The sequence below is a fragment of the Hyperolius riggenbachi genome, chromosome 6, assembly GCF_040937935.1.
Source record: "Hyperolius riggenbachi isolate aHypRig1 chromosome 6, aHypRig1.pri, whole genome shotgun sequence".
Taxonomy (NCBI): Eukaryota; Metazoa; Chordata; class Amphibia; order Anura; family Hyperoliidae; genus Hyperolius; species Hyperolius riggenbachi.
Genome location: NC_090651.1, coordinates 391,426,097 through 391,451,897, shown reverse-complemented (window position 1 = coordinate 391,451,897; position 25,801 = coordinate 391,426,097). Strand labels below are relative to the sequence as shown.

General features: G+C 49.0%; 1 protein-coding gene across 1 annotated transcript; it reads right to left on the bottom strand.

Annotated features, from left to right (window-relative positions):
* Positions 1-2,372: 2,372 nt before the first annotated feature.
* Positions 2,373-3,415, bottom strand: LOC137522318 (formyl peptide receptor 2-like). Its single transcript, XM_068242349.1, has one exon. The coding sequence runs from the start codon at positions 3,413-3,415 to the stop codon at positions 2,462-2,464; it is 954 nt and encodes a 317-aa protein (XP_068098450.1). The 3' UTR covers positions 2,373-2,461.
* Positions 3,416-25,801: the final 22,386 nt, after the last annotated feature.

Sequence of the window (25,801 nt, the reverse complement as noted above, 5' to 3'; positions counted from 1 at the left end):
AATTAAATTGCCAATAAGCATATTGCACTACATGAACTAGCAGTTCTGAGTTGTCCTGGCATGTTTCCTGGTCAGAGACATCAGAGAATAAAGCAATATATATATATCAGGATAATCACCAGGGAGGAACAACAAAGAACAATGGAAGACCAAATGCAGCAAACACAGGCACTGACAAATAGAAGAGTTTATTTAGTCAAGGCATCATATCCCATCTACCATAGTCATATGTCTACGTATGTATCGTGTAGTGTATGTCAGTGGTGGGACGAAAATTTGCATATGCGAAATTTCACATCGAAATTTGCATTTACGTATCTTAACCTCCCTGGCGGTACGCAGTTTTAGAGGCTGCGTCCTCGGGAGGATTTTTTTTAAATAAAAGTTGCTCTATATACCTAAACTAGCACTACGCTAGCTAATTATGTCCCCCAGGCCACCCAGCACCTAACTAAACACCCCAATCGCCGCCGGTAATATTTACCCGTCCGCGATCCCGTGAGAGCCGCAGCTTCACGATCCAGCTTCACTCGTCGCTATGGCGACGATCGGACATGACGTCATGCGCAGTCCCGATCCTCCCCATAGCGAAGCCTGGAGGTGAAGGCTGCGCCATCGCGGGATCCCTGGGGGGTATGTATTACGGCATTGTTTGCGGGCAATCGGTGGGGACCGGAGGCCCTTGGGGGACATCATTAGCTAGCAAAGTGCTAGCTTAAACATATAGAGCTACTTTTATTTTAAAAAATTCTCCCGGGGCGATGTGATCCCCTGCAGTAGCTAGCCTGACACTGTGTCAGGCTTACCGCCAGGGAGGTTAATCGTAATGCAAAATTTCAGGGAAAACGAATTCATTTCATATGTAATAGTAATATTTCATAATTTTGCGTAAAATGTTGTGTAATTTTTGCACAATTTTGTGTAATTTTTGCACAATTTTGTGAAATTGTATGCCGACTTTAGCAGTTAATAGCAAAGGCCCCATACATGTTATTTCTACCAAAATTGCTACATATGTTAAGGAGCATACTGGGTAGGAGTCAAAAAAAGAATTTTTCAGAAGACGTAGTTTTTGAAAAAATTGTTTTTAAATATGCAAAGAAAATGGTTTTTAAACTGTCTATTTTATTTAAAAACACTTTTTCATTGCATTTTTAAAATCAATTTTCTCAAAAATGACAAGGTCTTTTTGGAAAACTCTTTTTTTTACTTGTACTCACGATTCTCCTGAACATATGTAGCAATTTTGGTGTCACAACCATGTATGGGAGCTCTGCTATTCACTGCCAAAGTCAGCACAAAATTATGCGAAATTTACACAACATTTTAGGTGAAATTATGAATCACTATGAAATCCATTGACTTTACAAATTGTAATTACGTATAAGCCTAAATGCGAAAATGTACGCAAAATTTAGCGGAATCGTAAATTACGGTCGATCATCACCGGTGTATGTAGCGTAGTCTAGGGCCAATTTAGGGTAAGCCAATTAACTAATCTGCACGTTTTCGGGATGTGGGAAGAAACCAGAGTGCCTGGAGGAAACCCACACAGACACTGGGGGGGGGGGGGGGCATACAAACTCCATATAGATAGATAGATACATAGATAGATAGATAGATAGATAGATACTGGTAGGTAGATAGGTAGATAGATAGATAGATAGATAGATAGATAGATAGATAGATAGATAGATAATTGTTGGGAATTGCTGTTTGGATAATGCAGGTATATACAGTAAGGAGAAGGATAACAAAAATAACAGCAAAGACCCAACACACTTCACAGGGAAATCACTTCCATGGTCCTGATTTACCATAATAAACTTATTCTGAGTAGTTGTTTGTTGGTGGATGTGTATTATTGGTGAAGGTGGGAATCTCATTGTTGATTTGTGACCTGTATCATAATAGTATTTGTCTATATTTCTTCTCGATAGAAAGATAGTAAAAATAATACCTTTTAATGGCTAACTGATAAAGTTAAATAATGCAAGCTTTCTGGGATCTAGTCCCCTTCTTCAGGCATATTTCCAGATGTTAGCTGTAGTAAAACATTGATGCAGGGAAATAGCAAACATGAAGATGGCAGTTGTGCTGGTTACTGTTTAGCAGTTAGATGTCAGGTGATCAGCAGGCTGGAGCCAGTGAGTTAGTGCAAGCAAACATGAAATCTAGCAGGTTTCTGAAGATAGTGAAGCCAAGTCAATCATGTTACATAAGGATTCATGAATCCCATTCCACAATTTAAACCTTCTGTTAATGTCTTGAACATTTTCATAAATTTGTACTCAGAAATCTTTCTTGCTTGTTCATTTTTGAAGTTACCCTTAAGAATAAGTACTTTGAGATCTTGCATGCTGTGTCTTTACAAGAATTTTTTTTCTACCTACATATATTGTTTGGCTAACACGGTACAGAACCATTTTTACTACTTTTATCGGTTATAGAAATCCCAAATCTATCCACAAGATTTAAGCTCAACATTAGTTTCTTTAAAGTCTGATTCCTCTGTGGTTAAGTCCGGCCGTTCATTGAAGAGACTTTCCAGTTTGGCCGGCATGGAGCTTAGGAAACCTTTCTTGAAATCTTGGGAAAAGAAGACGTAGATGATGGGATTGATGCAGCTGTTGAAATAGGCCAAACAAAGACAGATTTCGGTTATGACCATGTGGACCCGCAAGTGTTTTGGGTTCAGGGAAATAAGAGGCCAGGTGTTGTATGGAAACCAGCAGATGAAGAAACAAACCACAATGGTGATGATAACCTGAAAAGGCTTGGAAGAATGTTTTGATCGTTTCATGGTTTTCACTTTGTAAGCAATTAAACCGTAAGAGATAAAAATAATAATAAAAGGGAATGAGAACATACACAGGTTACGAATGATGACTATCACATCAGTACCTTGGCCATCTTCATCATCTTGTAGCCATTTCTCATATTTAGGAAAACATTCTGAAGTATCTTTGTACGTGTAATTAGACACCACATGTGGCACACTGCTTAACAAACAGAGCAGCCAAGTAAGGAATGCTACTATGCTGGCTAATCGGTGGGTTCTATAGATTTTACTCCAAAACGGGAACAGGACGGACACACAACGATCGACACTAATGACAGTCAAGAAATAGACACTAGCGAACATATTGATGAACATCACAGTTATCGCAATCATACAAAGATCTTTTTCATAATCTGTAGGTATAGCCCATTGTGAAATGCGTAAAGGAAGTCCAAGGTTGCAGATAAAGTCAGCAATGGCCAAATTCAGAAACCAAATGGCATTTATGGTCTTCATCTTAAAACCAGCAATCCAGATGACCAAACCATTTCCAAGGACTCCGGTAACAAATGTAACGGTGTAGCAAACAAGAGACAGGACCTGTATAAACCTGTATGCCTTATATAGAGACATTATTGCACCAAACAAATCCATGAAATCCGAATAATCTGTATCATTTGAGGAATCAAACGAAATGTCGGAGAAGTCTTCTTCACTCGAGTTACCAGAATAAAGTGGTGGTTCCATTATTTAAATTTTATTTCCCTTCAAAAAAAGAAAACAAAATCACAAATTACATAACAAATCATTTTAGAATAAAAAAATAAAATACAATATAATATTATTATTTATAAAGCACCAGCATATTATGTCATGCTGTACAGCTAACTCCAAACTTACATAGACACCAATTTAAAATGATGAAACAGGAAGAGAAGAGGGCACTGCCCAAGTGAGCTTACAATTCAAGAGGACATGATCGTAGTTAAGAGTAGAGATTGTGCAAATGTACCATTTAGAATGAAACCAATCAATACCATCAGCTCCTTCACTAGACTGGTCCAATGGTAAGCTGTAGAAATATACCATCGACGTTCCATCAACTCAAAGTGATTAGCTTTCCATCCACCGCCTCTAGTACATGGAGGAGTGAGATTGAGATAAGTAATGGATGAATAAGGCAAAATAAACAGTGGGAAACCTACACTTTTGAAAAGCTTACCCTTTAGAACCAATAGGAAATAAAAGTAGGGAAATGCATGACAGCATAAGGCCCAGTGCACACCAAAACCGCTAGCAGATCCGCAATACGCTAGCGGTTTGGGGAGCATATTTCAGTGCGATTCTAGGCATGTTTAGAGCGGATTTCTAAACAAGCCTAGTGTTTTTGGGAGCGTTTTTGTGTAGCAGATTTCATATATTGTTACAGTAAAGCTGTTACTGAACAGCTTCTGTAATAAAAACGCCTGGAAAACCGCTCTGAAGTAGCGTTTTTCACAGCAGTTTGCGTTTTTCCTATCCTTTACATTGAAGCAGAAATGCTTATGCAAACCGCAAATGTGCAGCAGGAGGCACGTTTGCGGTTTGCTACAATCCTCAAACCGCCGGTGTGCACCAGCCCATTGAGATACATTAACCAAGTGGTTTGACAGGCGGGTGCGGCCGGCGGATCGCATCAAAAACCGCTTGGTGTGCACTGGGCCTAAGAAAGAAAATTCCAAAGAGTGAGAGAAAACGTAAAAAAGAGTTAAGCATGTGAAAAGATCATAAGTGAGGAAGACAAATTGAGGTCTTTGCAGCAACTGGAGATGGGAATGAGGTGGGAATATTTGTATGAGATCGAGGATAGGACAGACACTATGAAGAAAATGAAAGTCGTCTGATTTTGACTCTGAGGTAAAATAGGAGGCAGTAAAGAGATTTACAGAGATATTCTATAAGACATACAAAAATAGAAGTATAGAAAAAAATCTGAAAAATTCTAAAAATTCCTTTGATTTGAGGACAGACAATGCTTTATTCATCCTGCTCATGTTAATTCTGTATCCATACCTGGAATTGTGCTGGCTCTGATCTCCTCACTGTGGTGTGCACTGGAATAAGATCTCTTCAGTTGCAATGGTTCATCCTACTAAAACCTCGAGACTTATTGAACTGTAGACTCTTATCAATGAAACAGCTCATCTTGTTCTAAAAACAAAAAAGGAAACACATGCAGCTGATAAAAGATAAACATGAGGTTATGCAAATGTTCAGAAAGAACATTGAGTCTTATGTTGTAGTTATGAGTGTAAACTTCAGCCACCATGTGCTAACTGTAGAAACTGACAGCAACCATGTCATGCAGGGCTAAGCAAGAAATCATGAGGGCCCATCTGGCCAAGACCACTAGGGCATTACCACTATTCTCTACAGTACACCATGAACGGTGAGGAAGCACAAGAACGTACATCAAGTTCAATGCCGCTGGATAATATGGATACAGAGATTTCAGCTCTGATGGCAACTCATGGATACAGAGATGGCAATTAGAATTATTCTTAACCAGTTAAGGTTCCTGGATGTGACTGTTGCATCCTAATTTGTCCTCCTATAGATTCCATGATGTGAAAGTCACAACCTGCACGAAAAGCCGCTTCCACACTCGTGCACCCATTCAATTGTAAATTATTAGATTGTAAGCCTTTGGCAGGGTCCCCCCTCCCCTAGTGTAATCTACATGATTGTGTGCTCCTTTCCTATGGCAGCCTCGTACTTGTATTATTTACTGGACCTACCTAACCAGCCCAAATCACATGATCATGTATCTTGTACCCTCTCCCTTCCCTAGTGTATTCTACATGATCGTGTGCTCCTTTCCTATGACAGCCTCGTTCTTGTATTACTGGGTCTACCTAACCAGCCCAAATCACATGATCATGTATCTTGTACCCTCTCCCTTCCCTAGTGTATTCTACATGATGGTGTGCTCCTTTCCTATGACTGCGTCATACTTGTATTACTGGGCCTACCTAAGCAGCCCAAATCACATGATCATGTATCTTGTACCCTCTCCCTTCCCTAGTGTATTCTACATGATGGTGTGATCCTTTCCTGTGACTGCCTCGTACTTGTATTACTGGACCTACCTAACCAGACCAAATCACATGATCATGTATCTTGTACCCTCTCCCTTCCCTAGTGTATTCTACATGATGGTGTGCTCCTTTCCTATGACAGCCTCGTACTTGTATTACTGGGTCTACCTAACCAGCCCAAATCACATGATCATGTATCTTGTACCCTCTCCCTTCCCTAGTGTATTCTACATGATCGTGTGCTCCTGTCCTATGACAGCCTGTACTTGTATTACTGGGCCTACCTAACCAGCCCAAATCACATGATCATGTATCTTGTACCCTCTCCCTTCCCTAGTGTATTCTACATGATCGTGTGCTCCTGTCCTATGACAGCCTGTACTTGTATTACTGGGCCTACCTAACCAGCCCAAATCACATGATCATGTATCTTGTACCCTCTCCCTTCCCTAGTGTATTCTACATGATCGTGTGCTCCTTTCCTATGACAGCCTCGTTCTTGTATTACTGGGTCTACCTAACCAGCCCAAATCACATGATCATGTATCTTGTACCCTCTCCCTTCCCTAGTGTATTCTACATGATGGTGTGCTCCTTTCCTATGACTGCGTCGTACTTGTATTACTGGGCCTACCTAAGCAGCCCAAATCACATGATCATGTATCTTGTACCCTCTCCCTTCCCTAGTGTATTCTACATGATGGTGTGATCCTTTCCTGTGACTGCCTCGTACTTGTATTACTGGACCTACCTAACCAGACCAAATCACATGATCATGTATCTTGTACCCTCTCCCTTCCCTAGTGTATTCTACATGATGGTGTGCTCCTTTCCTATGACAGCCTCGTACTTGTATTACTGGGTCTACCTAACCAGCCCAAATCACATGATCATGTATCTTGTACCCTCTCCCTTCCCTAGTGTATTCTACATGATCGTGTGCTCCTTTCCTATGACTGCCTCGTACTTGTATTACTGGGCCTACCTAACCAGCCCAAATCACATGATCTGACCAACAATACATTGTTTAGCCCAGCTTGAGTTGTAAAGTGGAAATAATTCTGTTAAAATGTTTACCTTACTGGATCAGAAATTGTGTCTACAACCAGAGTCACAGACTGCCCAGCAAGCACATGGTGATCCATGTTTCTCTACACCCCTGGCATTAAACGGAAGCTTGTATGTTCAGGAGATAGCACTGTCTCATCGCACACCACGAAGTAAGGAAAATACACGGAGCTCTGGAATTCTGACTGTGTGTGCAGCAAAGCAGGGCGGCTTCGGAGCAGGAGAAATGATTTGTTTTGACATGCAGCCTATTATATCTCTCAGGTCCTGCCTCCCTTTTATCTCCCTCTGATTTTTTTTACCGCCCTAGGCCATGGCCTTTTTGGCCTTTCCAGAAATCCAGCCCTGGGCAGATCTTGTGCACAGATTTGTAGGCGGAGATCATTGGAGGAACTGGAGGGGTGTGAGAAAACACGGAAAAGCCGCCGCGAGTACTCAGAGTAAGGCGGCTGATTCCGCGTTCAACATGGCAGCTTGCTCGCATGGGCCTGCATCCACTAGCCTGACGGAGTGCGGAGAAACCGCCGCATGCCCAGTGAACAAGGCGGCGGATTCCGCGTCCGACGCGGCGGTTTTCACGCATGGGCCTACCACTAGTAGTATGGCTGAACGCGGGGAAACCGCCGCATGCTCTGACAGCGGTGCGGCTGGCCTCACGTTCAAACCAGTAGATGCATTACAACACATGTCTGGTGTGGCTGGGACTGATAATCCACACAGGTTCAGAAGGACGCGCACGCGCGCGGAGAGGCAGAGCCTTTATGACAGTCAGAAGGGTGTCAGCTGATCTAGCCGATCAGCTGACAATTCTATCAGGTTTCATTGGTCCAGCACTTAGGGGAGGCGCCGGAGAGCGCTTGTGTATATATACTGGGTGCTGGTCATTTCTCTGGTGTCTGGCGTTGCGATCACTACGTGGTAGCACTCAGACCTTGTCAGTATCTGTGATATTATCTGTGTTATTATCTAGACCAGTTCCTGGGTGTTGATGATCAAGGACCTCACACCTCAGTCTAGGGAAAACTGTATATTATTTGTGTTATTATTTAGACCAGTTCCTGGGTGTTGATGACCAGGGACCTCACACCTCAGACTAGGAATTAGCTTTACCATCTAGTCATACTCAGACCAGTTCCAGGGTGTTGATGATCAAGGAGCTCACACCCGAGACTAGGCATTGTTGATTATTTGTTATGACCTTCTGCTTTCCTGACATCCTTCCTTGGCGTCACTCACACTCTGTCCTTCCTACTCCTAGCCTGACCCCTCCCTCGGGAGAGTCTCAGGCTTACGGAAGGAACGTGTTACTGTGCAGTACTCCTTACTGCTGTGCACCTGCTCCTCAGGTGCAGTCCTCAAAGTATTACTGTTGCACCAAACACTCTTATTTCCCAGGTGTCCAGAGGTTAGAGATATATCTGATTATCGGTGATACTGCAGATCATCAATAATCGGGTATATATCTGTATTCTCGGTGATACTGCAGTTCACCGGTAATCAGACCCTCTCTGTGTTACACCGATCGTTACAGAACGCCAGACCAAAAATGCAAATGGATGCACACACCGACCGTCTGGGCGCACTTACCACCTCGGTGGATACCATCAACCAAGTGCTGGGTAATCACCGGGCGTTAATTGATGCTTTGTCCGGGTCTTTACAAACCCTCCAGATGGCTGTGGATGAAGTGCGATCTCCTCCTAGCACAGACATACGTATGCCTGTACCTGAAAATTTTTCTGGTCACAGATCTGATTTCCGAAACTTTAGGAGTACAGTGTTATTTTACTTTGAGTTGAGACCTAGATCTTCAGGAACTATGTCACCCTCGTATGCGTCATCACGTAGAGGACGTGAGGTCAGAGAAAGGGCGGAAGTACCACAAGGGTACTACCGTTGAACCGCCCGCTGCCCGGCCTCAACGCGTCTCTTAGTCAATCGGACTCCTCCTCACTCATCTCATCACCACAGCCAGCCAGCCACCACTAGGTACTATTAACTTTACGCAAACTTTTTTATGGGGAAGCGGGCAGAGGGGGGAGTGCTAGCGGAGGGGGTGGGGGGAATTTCCGACCCCCCCCCCCGCGATCGGGGCATGCTCCCCCTTATGCCTGCGACCCCATAGGGCCCCCAAAAGCGGCATGTTCGGGGGTCCCATTAACATCCATTGAGTTCGGGGTTCGGGCCGAACATGCCGAACATCTGGCCCATGTTCGGTCTGTTCGGCCCTAACCCGAACATCCAGGTGTTCGCCCAACACTACCTAGGAGTAGTTGGGGGTAATACCCTAGGCGTACAACTTTTACCCCTAGATGATAAAAGGTTGCTTCTTCCTTGTACTATTACATGGGAAGATAAATCTGAAGTCACTGAGGCCTTCGTTGATTCGGGCTCAGCGGCTAATTTTATATATTACGAATTTGCTAAGAAATTGGGTATTCCGCTCACCCCGGTAACACCACCTATCCAAGTTACGGCAGTGGATGATTCCCCCCTGCAACGTAACCATCCTCTGTCTCAGACACCAGAGGTGGGAGTCACCATAGGGGTGCTGCATAGGGAGAAGTTGCATTTTTTTGTGTTACACATGACAACTTCCACTATCATCCTTGGCATGCCTTGGTTACACCTCCACTCCCCTCAGATTAATTGGGCCACTGGTCAGCTAGCAAGCTGGTCAGCCCATTGCTTTCATCATTGTTTAGTGAGGGTGACCTTGGGTCAGACCAGGATTCATGTGGAGGGAGTACCGGAACAATATTCTGAATTTTTAGATGTGTTTTGTCCCAAAGCTGCAGATAAACTACCTCCACATCGCCCTTTCGATTGCCCCATCGATCTCCGATCTGGTTGTATTCCCCCTAGAGGTCATCTTTACAATTTGTCTGGGCCGGAAAAAGTGGCCATGCGAGAGTACATCCGTGAAAACTTAGCTAAGGGTTTCATTCGCCCTTCCCGGTCGCCTGCCGGAGCAGGTTTCTTTTTTGTAAAGAAAAAAGACGGAGGCCTTCGGCCATGCATTGATTACCGGGGCCTGAATAAAATCACAGTAAAAAAAAAATCGCTATCCATTGCCTTTGATAGACGATTTATTCACTCAGGTCACCAATGCTAAGATTTTCTCGAAATTGGACTAGCGATGTGCATACAACCTGGTGCGGATCAGAGAGGGCGATGAGTGGAAGACGGCCTTTAACAGACCCGATGGGCATTACGAGTACCTGGTGATGCCCTTCGGGTTGTGTAACGCCCCGGCCGTCTTTCAGGAACTCATTAATGAAGTATTCAGGGAGGTGTTGGGTAAATTTGTCCTGGTATATCTGGATGATATACTAATCTTCTCAGATAACCTCTCTGAGCACAGGGCTCATGTCAAATTTGTGCTGCACAAGTTAAGACAGAACATGCTTTATGCTAAATTGGAGAAATGCATTTTTGAGGTAACATCATTCACTTTTCTGGGGTACATCATTTCCACCTCGGGCCTTTCTATGGATCCTGCCAAAGTCTCTGCTGTCCTGGAATGGCCTCAGCCAGTGGGACTAAAATCTCTCCAGAGATTTTTAGGATTCGCTAATTACTATAGAAGGTTCATAAAGGGGTACTCCACAGTCATAGCACCCCTCACCAGTCTCACAAAGAAAGGGGCAGATACCAACCACTGGTCCCCCGAAGCTCTGGCTGCTTTCTCCACTTTGAAAGAATTGTTTTGCTCTGCCCTCATTTTGAGACACGTCGACACCTCCTATCCCTTTATTGTGGAGGTGGATGCCTCGGAGGTCGGGGTAGGGGCTGTGCTGTCTCAGCGTTCTGGGTTGCAGGGAAGATTACACCCGTGTGCCCATTTCTCTCGTAGGTTTTCACCAGCAGAGAAAAACTACGATATAGGCAACAGGGAGCTCCTAGCCATTAAATTGGCCTTCGAAGAATGGCGTCATTGGCTAGAAGGAGCAGAACATACGATTACCGTTTACACTGATCACAAAAATTTGGAATACATTGAGGGGGCTAAGAGATTGAGTCCCCGTCAGGCTCGGTGGTCACTGTTTTTCTCGAAATTCAGATTTGTAATTACGTACACTCCGGGTAGTAAAAACATTAAAGCGGATGCTTTGTCCAGATGCTTTGAGCCAAAGACAGCACAGCCCTCAGACCCAGAGACTATTATCCCACAGAGAGTAGTGTTGGCAGCCACAGAGACCTGGAAAAACTGGATGGAGACTTTAAGTCCCTTTCAGCAGGATGTCCCTGAAGGAAAACCTGAACCTTTGTACCATTGCCATTTCGTCTCCAGATATTGCAGATGTTCCACTCCCACAAAAATGCTGGACATCCTGGGGCCGCCAGAACACAGGACCTTGTTGCTAGGTGTGCTTGGTGGCCTTCATTGGCAACTGACTGCAAGGAGTACGTTAGAGAGTGTGCAGTATGTGCAAAAAGCAAACCCTCCCGTCTGGCACCTGTGGGAACGTTGCAGCCTTTGCCCACCCCGAGTGAACCGTGGACCCATTTGTCCATGGATTTTGTGGGTGAGCTTCCGAGGTCTGAGGGCATGTCGGTCATTTGGGTGGTAGTCGACCGTTTCAGTAAAATGGCCCATTTTGTGCCCCTGAAAGGACTCCCCTTGGCCCAGGAGTTGGCCGATCTTTTCATCATCCACATTTTCCGGCTACATGGCATTCCGGAAAACGTTGTGTCAGATCGGGGAGTCCAATTTGTTTCTAAATTTTGGAGGGCATTTTGTCATCAAATGGGCATGGAACTGTCATTCTCGTCGGGCTACCACCCACAGACCAATGGTCAGACTGAGAGAGTTAATCAGTCATTGGAGCAGTTTCTAAGGTGTTATGTTGCGGATGCGCAAAATGATTGGGTCAAGTTCTTGCCGTTTGCAGAATTTGCGCACAATAATTTGAAAAGCTCTTCCTCTGGATTTTCTCCGTTTCAGGTGGTAACTGGAAAGTTGCCTAAGTTCTCCCCACAGCCAGTAGCTTCCACTCCGTTTCCAGCTTTGGAGGCTTGGCAAAAATCATTTAAGAACATTTGGGGGATCGTAAAAATTATTTGGAGAAGGCTTTTCAAAGTCAGAAAGGTCAAGCTGACAAGAGACGCTCCTTGGAGTGGAAGTTCCGGCCAGGAGACTTGGTCTGGGTCTCCACGCGTCATTTGACCCTGAAACAGCCCTCGCCCAAGTCAGGACCCAGATTTGTGGGCCCTTTTCCAGTAACCAGGAAGATCAACAATGTTACTTATGCCATTGATCTCCCTGCCAGCATGCTTGGTGTAAGATCCTTTCATGTGTCCCTGCTTAAGCCAGCAGTTCATGTAGGTTCCACTCCTCCTTCTCCTGTGATGGTAGATGACCAACCTGAGTACGAAGTAGAGAAGATTTTAGAGTCACGTGTTGTACAGAACTCAGTGCAGTATCTAGTTCACTGGAAAGGGTATGGTATTGAGGAGAGAACATGGGTACCTGAGTGTCGCATGCATGCGGATAAATTAAGGAGGGAGTTCCATGCTTTATATCCTGAGAAACCGGGTAGGAGCTGTCCAGAGTCCACTCCTCAGGGGGGGGGGTACTGTGAGAAAACGCGGAAAAGCCGCCGCGAGTACTCAGAGTAAGGCGGCTGATTCCGCGTCCCACATGGCAGCTTGCGCGCATGGGCCTGCATCCACTAGCCTGACGGAGCGCGGAGAAACCGCCGCATGCCCAGTGAACAAGGTGGCGGATTCCGCGTCCGACGCGGCAGTTTGCACGCATGGGCCTACCACTAGCAGTATGGCTGAATGCGGGGAAACCGCCGCATGCTCTGACAGCGGTGCGGCTGGCCCCGCGTTCAAACCAGCAGATGCATTACAACACATGTCTGGTGTGGCTGGGACTGATAGTCCACACAGGTTCAGAAGGACGCGCACGCGCGCGGAGAGGCAGAGCCTTTATGGCAGTCAGAAGGGTGTCAGCTGATCTAGCCAATCAGCTGACAATTCTATCAGGTTTCATTGGTCCAGCACTTAGGGGAGGCACTGGAGAGTGCTTGTTTATATATACTGGGTGCTGGTCATTTCTCTGGTGTCTGGCGTTGCGATCACTACGTGGTAGCACTCAGACCTTGTCAGTATCTGTGATATTATCTGTGTTATTATCTAGACCAGTTCCTGGGTGTTGATGATCAAGGACCTCACACCTCAGTCTAGGGCAAACTGTATATTATCTGTGTCATTATCTAGACCAGTTCCTGGGTGTTGATGACCAGGGACCTCACACCTCAGACTAGGAATTAGCTTTACCATCCAGTTCTCAGACCAGTTCCAGGGTGTTGATGATCAAGGAGCTCACACCCGAGACTAGGCATTGTTGATTATTTGTTATGACCTTCTGCGTTCCTGACTACTCTTCTGATCTCTGATTAGGTACTTCGCTATATCTGATACTCTGTTGCCAAACTCTGCTTGTCTTAGGATTCCGCATCTGTCTCTTGTCTCTGTCCCTGATCTGTCTGTCTGTTGCCGACCCGGCTTGCCCGACCTCGAGAGCTATCTACTCAGTTTAGAGATAGCTCACAGACCTGGGGGTGACATCCTTCCTTGGGGTCACTCACACTCTGTCCTTCCCACTCCTAGCCTGACCCCTCCCTCGGGAGAGTCTCAGGCTTGCGGAAGGAACGTGTTACTGTGCAGTACTCCTTACTGCTGGGCACCTGCTCCTCAGGTGCAGTCCTCAAAGTATTACTGTTGCACCAAACACTCTTATTTCCCAGGTGTCCAGAGGTTAGAGATATATCTGATTATCGGTGATACTGCAGATCATCAATAATCGGGTATATATCTGTATTCTCGGTGATACTGCAGATCACTGGTAATCAGACCCTCTCTGTGTTACACCGATCGTTACAAGGGGCGGGCAGATATATATTCGTTGACGAGCTCAGAAATGTAGGTTGGGCAGGTCTCGTGCACAGATTTGTAGGCGGAGATTGTTGGAGGACAGAGGGGGCGGGCAGGTATATATCTGTGGACAAGCTCAGATATGTAGGTTGGGCAGGTCTTGTGCACAGATTTGTAGGTAAGGCACAGAACCTTAAAACTGATCCTGGAGCTGATAGGGAGCCAGTGTAGGGCTTCGCAGAGGGGAGAAGTGGAAGCAGAGCGGTGGGAAAGATGGATGAGTCTAGCTGCTGCATTCATGACTGAAGGGGTGCAATGACTTTCAAGGGGAGGCCAGATAGTACGGCATTGCAGTAGTCAAGGCGGGAGATGATGAGGACATGGATGAGAAGCTTGGTAGTGCCCAGGGTCAGAAAGGGGCGGATTTTCTAGATATTGCGAAGGTGGAAGTTGCAGGTTCTGGTAACATTTTGGATGTGTGGGCTGAATGAAATGAAATCTCCCATCTCTCTGATGTAACTTCATGCCCATGGCTTTTCCATACCTCTTCATTTTATTAAATTCAATATGAGCAAAACAGATCTTACAATTAGAGATGGGCCGAACGGTTCGAGCCGAACATCGGGTGGTTCGCCTTTGCCGGCGAAGGCGAACTTTCCCAGAAGTTTGATTTACCCCATAATGCTCTATTAGGGTCAACTTTGACCCTCTACATCACAGTCAGCAGGCACATTGTAGCCAATCAGGCTACACTCAGCCCTGGAGCCACTCCCCCCTTATATAAGGCAGGCAGCGATTAGAATACAATCTATTCACCTTCTGAATCCGTTTACCTGCGTTATACAACCATGTATACAGTGCGTTGTGTGCAGCCAGTTCACTCAAACACAGTTTCCTCCATTGACTCTCACACCAGTCAGCAAAGCAGGCAGACGGTTTTTGCATCAAAACATCACAACTTTGTATCAAAACTTAAAGCAAACGTGAAGCAGAAATAAAATTATGAGATAATTAATTGTATGTGTAGTACAGCTAAGAAACAGAACATTAGCAGCAAGGTATGAGTCTCATATTGTCTCCAGTACAGGAAGAGTTAAAGCACTTCACTTGGTATCTGTGCAAAATAGCTTCTCTGAGCTCTTCTAACCCTCTGGGTGGAATGCAGTCCTGTTTTCTGAAGCACATAAACAACCAGGAAACAGTGAGAGACAGCTTGTGATAAGGTTTCACTGCAGGAAAGTTCAAAGGGTCATTACTTCTGCTTAAAAATACAGAGTGTGATTTGTAATTGCAAATATGACAGAATGATGCATGTTATAAAAGCTATATAACTGAAAATAAAAATATGTTCTATGAATTATTGGTATTACACATACATTCATTCTATGGCGCTTTGAGTCCGCCAGGAGAAAAGCGCTATATAAGTGTTTGTCTTTGTCTTTATTATCTAATAAGGTTTTTTTTTTCTTTTTGTTTTGCTTCAGGCTTACTTCAAATAGGAACATTCTAAGTTGCAATGGATGCCCACATAAGCTGCTTTATAACAGCAGAACAGACCATTTCTCCACATGTAAAACTGAATTGTTTTGTTGAAGGAATACATTTTCATTGTGCAAAGTTCACTCTTGTGTATTTACACTTCAGAAGTGCAGAGATAAGGATCTCTACTATTTAATGTGCTACGCCAGATCTTCTGCTGGGTCTGCGTAGTTTGTTGGGGAATTTTTATATCCGGTTATGTGTTAAAGAAATTCTAATGTACATTTCTATGAGCCATGAAGAGAAAGTTGAACGGTGAAGTCGGCAGATTCTGACCAGTCAGCTGACAGATAGTTACTGAAGGTTCTGATTGGCTAAACCTAATACCGCACACACGTCAGTGGAGACTGGCCTCCTGGAAGAAGATTCACTCATCACCGGCATCAATTAAAAGCATTTCCTAATTCATGGCTTGAGGTAAAGAACAAAGACCGAGAGCCCAATATAGTGTAGTACTCCTTAACGGTTGTAAATGTATATAGAGTAGCAAAGATTATACTCACAAACCGGGGGTCACCTCAAAGGCAACCACTGGATAGGCAGGTGGGGAGAATTATGACCTGACCCCACTCAGGTTTAAGAAGTCGCTCTCTGTAGATAGGAAGAAGATTGGGGATACACCCCTCCTCTAAGGGTGGACTAGACTGGTTGCAAATAGGTAAACAGAGGCACCAAAATAGGATAAAAGTGTTTCAAAACAGTTTAAAGGAGGGAAGTTTTGGTGAAATTACCTCCCTCATAGAAAAAACAGACTGTGAGACATTACTATGATTTACAGTAACATTTATTAGATACTCCAAACGTGCAACGCGTTTCTCAGGTCACAGCCCTGCTTCATCAGGCAATAAATTGGAGAATGTAAGAACGGGTGGAGTATCTAATAAATGTTACTGTGAATCATTGAGACGTCTCACAGCCTGTTTTTTCTATGAGGGAGGGAAGTCCACCAAAACTCCGCCCCCCCCCCCCCCCCCCTGTTTTGGTGCCTCTGTTTACCTATTTGCAACCATTTCCTAATTCATATCAATTATTCCTAATAATTTGAAATGTAAAGTATGTTTCTAAAAAAAAAAATTCTCTTGTACATGTCACTGTCCTGATTTCCTGTGTCTGTTCTTGTGTGGAGGTCGTAGGGGGAGATAAGTCATCCTGCAAACCTGGCCTGTTTACTGGGATGCTGCATAGAGCCTTTGAGTGCCGCATACTTATATCATCATTGTATTTATTACAGTTGGCAAATTATGGGTGGCATGAATCAATAATTCCAATACAGATCTATCCGACCGTATCAGCTGCTGCCTAAAGGGGCGTACACACGCACTACTACAGAGAACGACGGGTCCGTCAGATCCTCCCGCTGGGCAGGCGTTCTCCCGACAGTAGTGCGTGTGTACAGTCTGTCTGCAAACTGATAAGGCTGTTTCTGTATGATCCGCTGAGCGGATTCACCAGCCTTATCATTCTGCAGACAGACTGTACACACGCACTACTGTCGGGAGAATGACCGCCCAGCGGGAGGGTCTGACAGACTGTACACACGCACTACTGTCGGGAGAACGACCGCCCAGCAGGAGGGTCTGACAGACTGTACACACGCACTACTGTCGGGAGAACGACCGCCCAGCAGGAGGGTCTGACAGACTGTACACACGCACTACTGTCGGGAGAACGACCGCCCAGCAGGAGGGTCTGACAGACTGTACACACGCACTACTGTCGGGAGAACGACCGCCCAGCGGGAGGGTCTGACAGACTGTACACATGCACTACTGTCGGGAGAACGACCGCCCAGCGGGAGGGTCTGACAGACTGTAAACGCGCACTACTGTCGGGTGAACGACCGCCCAGCGGGAGGGTCTGACAGACTGTACACACGCACTACTGTCGGGAGAACGACCGCCCAGCGGGAGGGTCTGACAGACTGTACACACGCACTACTGTCGGGAGAACAACCGCCCAGCAGGAGGGTCTGACAGACTGTACACACGCACTACTGTCGGGAGAACGACCGCCCAGCGGGAGGGTCTGACAGACTGTACACACGCACTACTGTCGGGAGAACGACCGCACAGCAGGAGGGTCTGACAGACTGTACACACGCACTGCTGTCGGGAGAACGACCGCCCAGCAGGAGGGTCTGACAGACTGTACACACGCACTGCTGTCGGGAGAACGACCGCCCAGCAGGAGGGTCTGACAGACTGTACACACGCACTACTGTCGGGAGAACGACCGCCCAGCAGGAGGGTCTGACAGACTGTACACACGCACTACTGTCGGGAGAACGACCGCCCAGCGGGAGGGTCTGACAGACTGTACACACGCACTACTGTCGGGAGAACGACCGCCCAGCGGGAGGGTCTGACAGACTGTACACATGCACTACTGTCGGGAGAACGACCGCCCAGCAGGAGGGTCTGACAGACTGTACACACGCACTACTGTCGGGAGAACGACCGCCCAGCGGGAGGGTCTGACAGACTGTACACATGCACTACTGTCGGGAGAATGACCGCCCAGCGGGAGGGTCTGACAGACTGTACACACGCACTACTGTCGGGAGAACGACCGCCCAGCAAGAGGGTCTGACAGACTGTACACATGCACTACTGTCGGGAGAACGACCGCCCAGCGGGAGGGTCTGACAGACTGTACACATGCACTACTGTCGGGAGAACGACCGCCCAGTGGGAGGGTCTGACAGACTGTACACGCGCACTACTGTCGGGAGAATGACCGCACAGCAGGAGGGTCTGACGGACTGTACACACGCACTACTGTCAGGAGAACGCCTGCCCAGCAGGAGGGTCTGACGGACTGTACACACGCACTACTGTCGGGAGAATGACCGCCCAGCGGGAGGGTCTGACAGACTGTACACACACACTACTGTCGGGAGAACGACCGCCCAGCGGGAGGGTCTGACAGACTGTACACATGCACTACTGTCGGGAGAATGACCGCCCAGCGGGAGGGTCTGACAGACTGTACACACGCACTACTGTCGGGAGAACGACCGCCCAGCAAGAGGGTCTGACAGACTGTACACATGCACTACTGTCGGGAGAACGACCGCCCAGCGGGAGGGTCTGACAGACTGTACACATGCACTACTGTCGGGAGAACGACCGCCCAGCGGGAGGGTCTGACAGACTGTACACGCGCACTACTGTCGGGAGAATGACCGCACAGCAGGAGGGTCTGACGGACTGTACACACGCACTACTGTCAGGAGAACGCCTGCCCAGCAGGAGGGTCTGACGGACTGTACACATGCACTACTGTCGGGAGAACGACCGCCCAGCAGGAGGGTCTGACAGACTGTACACACGCACTACTGTCGGGAGAACGACCGCCCAGCGGGAGGGTCTGACAGACTGTACACATGCACTACTGTCGGGAGAATGACCGCCCAGCGGGAGGGTCTGACAGACTGTACACACGCACTACTGTCGGGAGAACGACCGCCCAGCAAGAGGGTCTGACAGACTGTACACATGCACTACTGTCGGGAGAACGACCGCCCAGCGGGAGGGTCTGACAGACTGTACACATGCACTACTGTCGGGAGAACGACCGCCCAGCGGGAGGGTCTGACAGACTGTACACGCGCACTACTGTCGGGAGAATGACCGCACAGCAGGAGGGTCTGACGGACTGTACACACGCACTACTGTCAGGAGAACGCCTGCCCAGCAGGAGGGTCTGACGGACTGTACACACGCACTACTGTCGGGAGAATGACCGCCCAGCGGGAGGGTCTGACAGACTGTACACGCGCACTACTGTCGGGAGAATGACCGCACAGCAGGAGGGTCTGACGGACTGTACACACGCACTACTGTCAGGAGAACGCCTGCCCAGCAGGAGGGTCTGACGGACTGTACACACGCACTACTGTCGGGAGAACGACCGCCCAGCGGGAGGGTCTGACAGACTGTACACACGCACTACTGTCGGGAGAACGACCGCCCAGCGGGAGGGTCTGACAGACTGTACACATGCACTACTGTCGGGAGAACGACCGCCCAGCAGGAGGGTCTGACAGACTGTACACACGCACTACTGTCGGGAGAACGACCGCCCAGCGGGAGGGTCTGACAGACTGTACACATGCACTACTGTCGGGAGAATGACCGCCCAGCGGGAGGGTCTGACAGACTGTACACACGCACTACTGTCGGGAGAACGACCGCCCAGCGGGAGGGTCTGACAGACTGTACACACGCACTACTGTCGGGAGAACGACCGCCCAGCAGGAGGGTCTGACAGACTGTACACACGCACTGCTGTCGGGAGAACGACCGCCCAGCAGGAGGGTCTGACAGACTGTACACACGCACTACTGTCGGGAGAACGACCGCCCAGCAGGAGGGTCTGACAGACTGTACACACGCACTACTGTCGGGAGAACGACCGCCCAGCGGGAGGGTCTGACAGACTGTACACACGCACTACTGTCGGGAGAACGACCGCCCAGCGGGAGGGTCTGACAGACTGTACACATGCACTACTGTCGGGAGAACGACCGCCCAGCAGGAGCGTCTGACAGACTGTACACACGCACTACTGTCGGGAGAACGACCGCCCAGCGGGAGGGTCTGACAGACTGTACACATGCACTACTGTCGGGAGAATGACCGCCCAGCGGGAGGGTCTGACAGACTGTACACACGCACTACTGTCGGGAGAACGACCGCCCAGCAAGAGGGTCTGACAGACTGTACACATGCACTACTGTCGGGAGAACGACCGCCCAGCGGGAGGGTCTGACAGACTGTACACATGCACTACTGTCGGGAGAACGACCGCCCAGCGGGAGGGTCTGACAGACTGTACACGCGCACTACTGTCGGGAGAATGACCGCACAGCAGGAGGGTCTGACGGACTGTACACACGCACTACTGTCAGGAGAACGCCTGCCCAGCAGGAGGGTCTGACGGACTGTACACACGCACTACTGTCGGGAGAATGACCGCCCAGCGGGAGGGTCTGACAGACTGTACACACACACTACTGTCGGGAGAACGACCGCCCAGCGGGAGGGTCTGACAGACTGTACACATGCACTACTGTCGGGAGAATGACCGCCCAGCGGGAGGGTCTGACAGACTGTACACACGCACTACTGTCGGGAGAACGACCGCCCAGCAAGAGGGTCTGACAGACTGTACACATGCACTACTGTCGGGAGAACGACCGCCCAGCGGGAGGGTCTGACAGACTGTACACATGCACTACTGTCGGGAGAACGACCGCCCAGCGGGAGGGTCTGACAGACTGTACACGCGCACTACTGTCGGGAGAATGACCGCACAGCAGGAGGGTCTGACGGACTGTACACACGCACTACTGTCAGGAGAACGCCTGCCCAGCAGGAGGGTCTGACGGACTGTACACATGCACTACTGTCGGGAGAACGACCGCCCAGCAGGAGGGTCTGACAGACTGTACACACGCACTACTGTCGGGAGAACGACCGCCCAGCGGGAGGGTCTGACAGACTGTACACATGCACTACTGTCGGGAGAATGACCGCCCAGCGGGAGGGTCTGACAGACTGTACACACGCACTACTGTCGGGAGAACGACCGCCCAGCAAGAGGGTCTGACAGACTGTACACATGCACTACTGTCGGGAGAACGACCGCCCAGCGGGAGGGTCTGACAGACTGTACACATGCACTACTGTCGGGAGAACGACCGCCCAGCGGGAGGGTCTGACAGACTGTACACGCGCACTACTGTCGGGAGAATGACCGCAAAGCATGAGGGTCTGACGGACTGTACACACGCACTACTGTCAGGAGAACGCCTGCCCAGCAGGAGGGTCTGACGGACTGTACACACGCACTACTGTCGGGAGAATGACCGCCCAGCGGGAGGGTCTGACAGACTGTACACGCGCACTACTGTCGGGAGAATGACCGCACAGCAGGAGGGTCTGACGGACTGTACACACGCACTACTGTCAGGAGAACGCCTGCCCAGCAGGAGGGTCTGACGGACTGTACACACGCACTACTGTCGGGAGAACGACCGCCCAGCGGGAGGGTCTGACAGACTGTACACACGCACTACTGTCGGGAGAACGACCGCCCAGCGGGAGGGTCTGACAGACTGTACACATGCACTACTGTCGGGAGAACGACCGCCCAGCAGGAGGGTCTGACAGACTGTACACACGCACTACTGTCGGGAGAACGACCGCCCAGCGGGAGGGTCTGACAGACTGTACACATGCACTACTGTCGGGAGAATGACCGCCCAGCGGGAGGGTCTGACAGACTGTACACACGCACTACTGTCGGGAGAACGACCGCCCAGCAAGAGGGTCTGACAGACTGTACACATGCACTACTGTCGGGAGAACGACCGCCCAGCGGGAGGGTCTGACAGACTGTACACATGCACTACTGTCGGGAGAACGACCGCCCAGCGGGAGGGTCTGACAGACTGTACACGCGCACTACTGTCGGGAGAATGACCGCACAGCAGGAGGGTCTGACGGACTGTACACACGCACTACTGTCAGGAGAACGCCTGCCCAGCAGGAGGGTCTGACAGACTGTACACATGCACTACTGTCGGGAGAACGACCGCCCAGCGGGAGGGTCTGACAGACTGTACACGCGCACTACTGTCGGGAGAATGACCGCACAGCAGGAGGGTCTGACGGACTGTACACACGCACTACTGTCAGGAGAACGCCTGCCCAGCAGGAGGGTCTGACGGACTGTACACACGCACTACTGTCGGGAGAATGACCGCCCAGCGGGAGGGTCTGACAGACTGTACACACACACTACTGTCAGGAGAACGACTGCCCGGCGGGAGGGTCTGACAGACTGTACACGCGCACTGCTGTCGGGAGATTGACCGCCCAGCAGGAGGGTCTGACAGACTGTACACACGCACTACTGTCAGGAGAATGCCTGCCCAGCAGGAGGGTCTGACGGACTGTACACGCGCACTACTGTCGGGAGAATGACCGCCCAGCGGGAGGGTCTGACAGACTGTACACACGCACTACTGTCGGGAGAATGACCGCCCCGCGGGAGGGTCTGACAGACTGTACACACGCACTACTGTCGGGAGAATGACCGCCCAGCGGGAGGGTCTGACAGACTGTACACACGCACTACTGTCAGGAGAACGACCGCCCAGCAGGAGGGTCTGACAGACTGTACACACGCACTACTGTCAGGAGAATGCCTGCCCAGCAGGAGGGTCTGACGGACTGTACACACGCACTACTGTCGGGAGAATGACCGCCCAGCGGGAGGGTCTGACAGACTGTACACACACACTACTGTCGGGAGAATGACCGCCCAGCGGGAGGGTCTGACAGACTGTACACACGCACTACTGTCGGGAGAATGACCGCCCAGCGGGAGGGTCTGACAGACTGTACACACGCACTACTGTCAGGAGAACGACCGCCCAGCAGGAGGGTCTGACGCACTGTACACGCGCACTACTGTCGGGAGAATGACCGCCCAGCGGGAGGGTCTGACGCACCTGTCGTTCACTGTAGTAGTACGTGTGTACGCACCTAAAGCGTTAGTAGATTAGCGGTGCTGTAATTGGGTAACATGTAAACAACAGAACTAAGAACAATTGCAGAAAAATGAACCTTTTTGGAAACAAAAAAAGTGTCTTTCCCAGTAGAGGATGCAAAGTCTGTGAAAAAGCAAATGGGAGAAAAAGGGATGAAATAATATCCTTCACCAGTAAATGTAAATTTAAAATTTTGCAACATATGACATACAACAGTGTTGGGGTGGGGTACATATTGTGGTGTGAGTGTTGGAAACAGGGGCGTGGCTAGGATCCTAAAGGACCCGGGGCACTTTTGGGCACTCCAGATGAAAAATAGGTGTAGCCATGCACTGTAATGTGGGTGTGGTCATGGGTGGAGCCAAATGTACGTGAATGAACATGACTTGAATTACATGAACTTAACAGCGGTCTAAGTAGGCCTGCCAGCAAAATGTTGGATGAACCCCCCCTCTCTATTAATAAGAAAGATGCAGCATATCACATAGATAGGCAGTCTGGCTTTCTGATGGGTGGACTGGTCAGTGGTCTGATGCCAGGTTGTCTGGCAGTCCCCCCCATAGCATTCCCTGACCTTCTAGAGAGGACCCCCTCCCACAGGCCTCCCATTGAGGCACAACAACTCCCAAGAGACGCAGCTCCCTGCATGTCCCCATCAAGGCATCACAGCAGCAAATATGCCTACATAGAGGCACCACAGCACCCAGCATACCCCCACTGATGCACCGCAGCTCCCGGCCAGCATGGCCACCAATGAGGAACCACAGCTCCCAGCATGCCCCTATAGAGGCTCCACAGCTTTATGGGGGTGTGATTGGAGCTGTGCTGCCTCTATGGTGATATCCTGGGAGCTGTAATGCCTCAATAGGGGACATGCTGGGTGCTGCAGTGCCTCTATGAGGGCATGCTGGGAGCTGTGGTTCATGTATTGGGGTATGCTAGATGCTGTGATGCCTCAGTGGAGCATGCTGGGAGCTGTGGTTCATGTATTGGGGTATGCTAGATGCTGTGATGCCTCAGTGGAGCATGCTGGGAGCTGTGCTGCCTCTATGGTGATATCCTGGGAGCTGTAATGCCTCTATGAGGGCATGCTGGGAGCTGTGGTTCATGTATTGGGGTATGCTAGGTGCTGTGATGCCTCAGTGGAGCATGCTGGGAGCTGTGGTTCATGTATTGGGGTATGCTAGATTCTGTGATGCCTCAGTGGAGCATGCTGGGAGCTGTGGTTCATGCATTGGGGTATGCTAGATGCTGTGATGCCTCAGTGGAGCATGCTGGGAGCTGTGGTTCATGTATTGGGGTATGCTAGGTGCTGTGATGCCTCAGTGGAGCATGCTGGGAGCTGTGGTTCATGTATTGGGGTATGCTAGATGCTGTGATGCCTCAATGGAGCATGCTGGGAGCTGTGGTTCATGTATTGGGGTATGCTAGATGCTGTGATGCCTCAGTGGAGCATGCTGGGAGCTGTGGTTCATGTATTGGGGTATGCTAGGTGCTGTGATGCCTCAGTGGAGCATGCTGGGAGCTGTGGTTCATGTATTGGGGTATGCTAGGTGCTGTGATGCCTCAGTGGAGCATGCTGGGTGCTGTGGTGCCTCTACTCTGCCTGGGGGACATCCGGGGGCACCCCAGCATAGATCTGGGGCACGTGTCACTAATCTCTGGGGCTAGCAACGCCCCTGGTGGAAAACAATATGTGGGAGGATGACCAGGACCCTAAAGAGCAGAGTACAAGAGCATATTAGGAAGATTAAAAAATGATTTAGTGGACATAGAGCTTGATTCAATAAACCATAATAACTCAAATATCACACCTTATTATTATTTCTTATTTATATAGCGCCAGCATCTTCCGTAGCGCTGTACATAATACAAACAAATAATGGGGAACAAATATACATAAGAAATACCAGACACTGTACAGTCATGACATTGAATAGAATAAATACAAATACATACATAGTTGATATGTAGTTGGTACATGTACATATGTTAAAATAACAGCAGTATGAGACACACTAGGAGGAGGTCCCTGCCCTTGTGAGCTTACAATCTAGAGGGTAGTGGGGAGGAAACACTAGGAGGAGGTCTCTGCCCTTGCGGGCTTACAATCCTGAGGGTAGTGGGGAGGAAACACTAGGAGGAGGTCCTTGCCCTTGCGGGCTTACAATCTAGAGGGTAGTGGGGAGGAAACTCTAGGAGGAGGTCCCTTCCCTTGCGGGCTTACAATCTAGAGGGTAGAGGGGAGGAAACACTAGGAGGAGGTCCCTGCCCTTGTGATCTTACAATCTAGAGGGAGGGGGAGGAAACACTAGGAGGAGGTCCCTGCCCTTGCGGGCTTACAATCCTGAGGGTAGTGGGAAGGAAACACTAGGAGGAGGTCCCTGACCTTGTGAGCTTACAATCTAGAGGGTAGTGGGGAGGAAACACTAGGAGGAGGTCCCTGACCTTGTGAGCTTACAATCTAGAGGGTAGTGGGGAGGAAACACTAGGAGGAGGTCCTTGCCCTTGCGGGCTTACAATCTAGAGGGTAGTGGGGAGGAAACACTAGGAGGAGGTCCCTGCCCTTACGAGCTTACAATCTAGAGGGTAGTGGGGAGGAAACACTAGGAGGAGGTCCCTGCCCTTGTGAGCTTACAATCTAGAGAGTAGTGGGGAGGAAAAACTAAGAGGAGGTCCCTGCCCTTGCGGGCTTACAATCTAGAGGGTAGTGGGGAGGAAACACTAGGAGGAGGTCCCTGCCCTTACGAGCTTACAATCTAGAGGGTAGTGGGGAGGAAACACTAGGAGGAGGTCCCTGCCCTTGTGAGCTTACAATCTAGAGAGTAGTGGGGAGGAAAAACTAAGAGGAGGTCCCTGCCCTTGCGGGCTTACAATCTAGAGGGTAGT

Bases quoted from the DNA above. Each gene is read 5' to 3' on its own strand.
- LOC137522318 (XM_068242349.1), bottom strand. From the start codon at position 3,415: ATGTCTCTATATAAGGCATACAGGTTTATACAGGTCCTGTCTCTTGTT.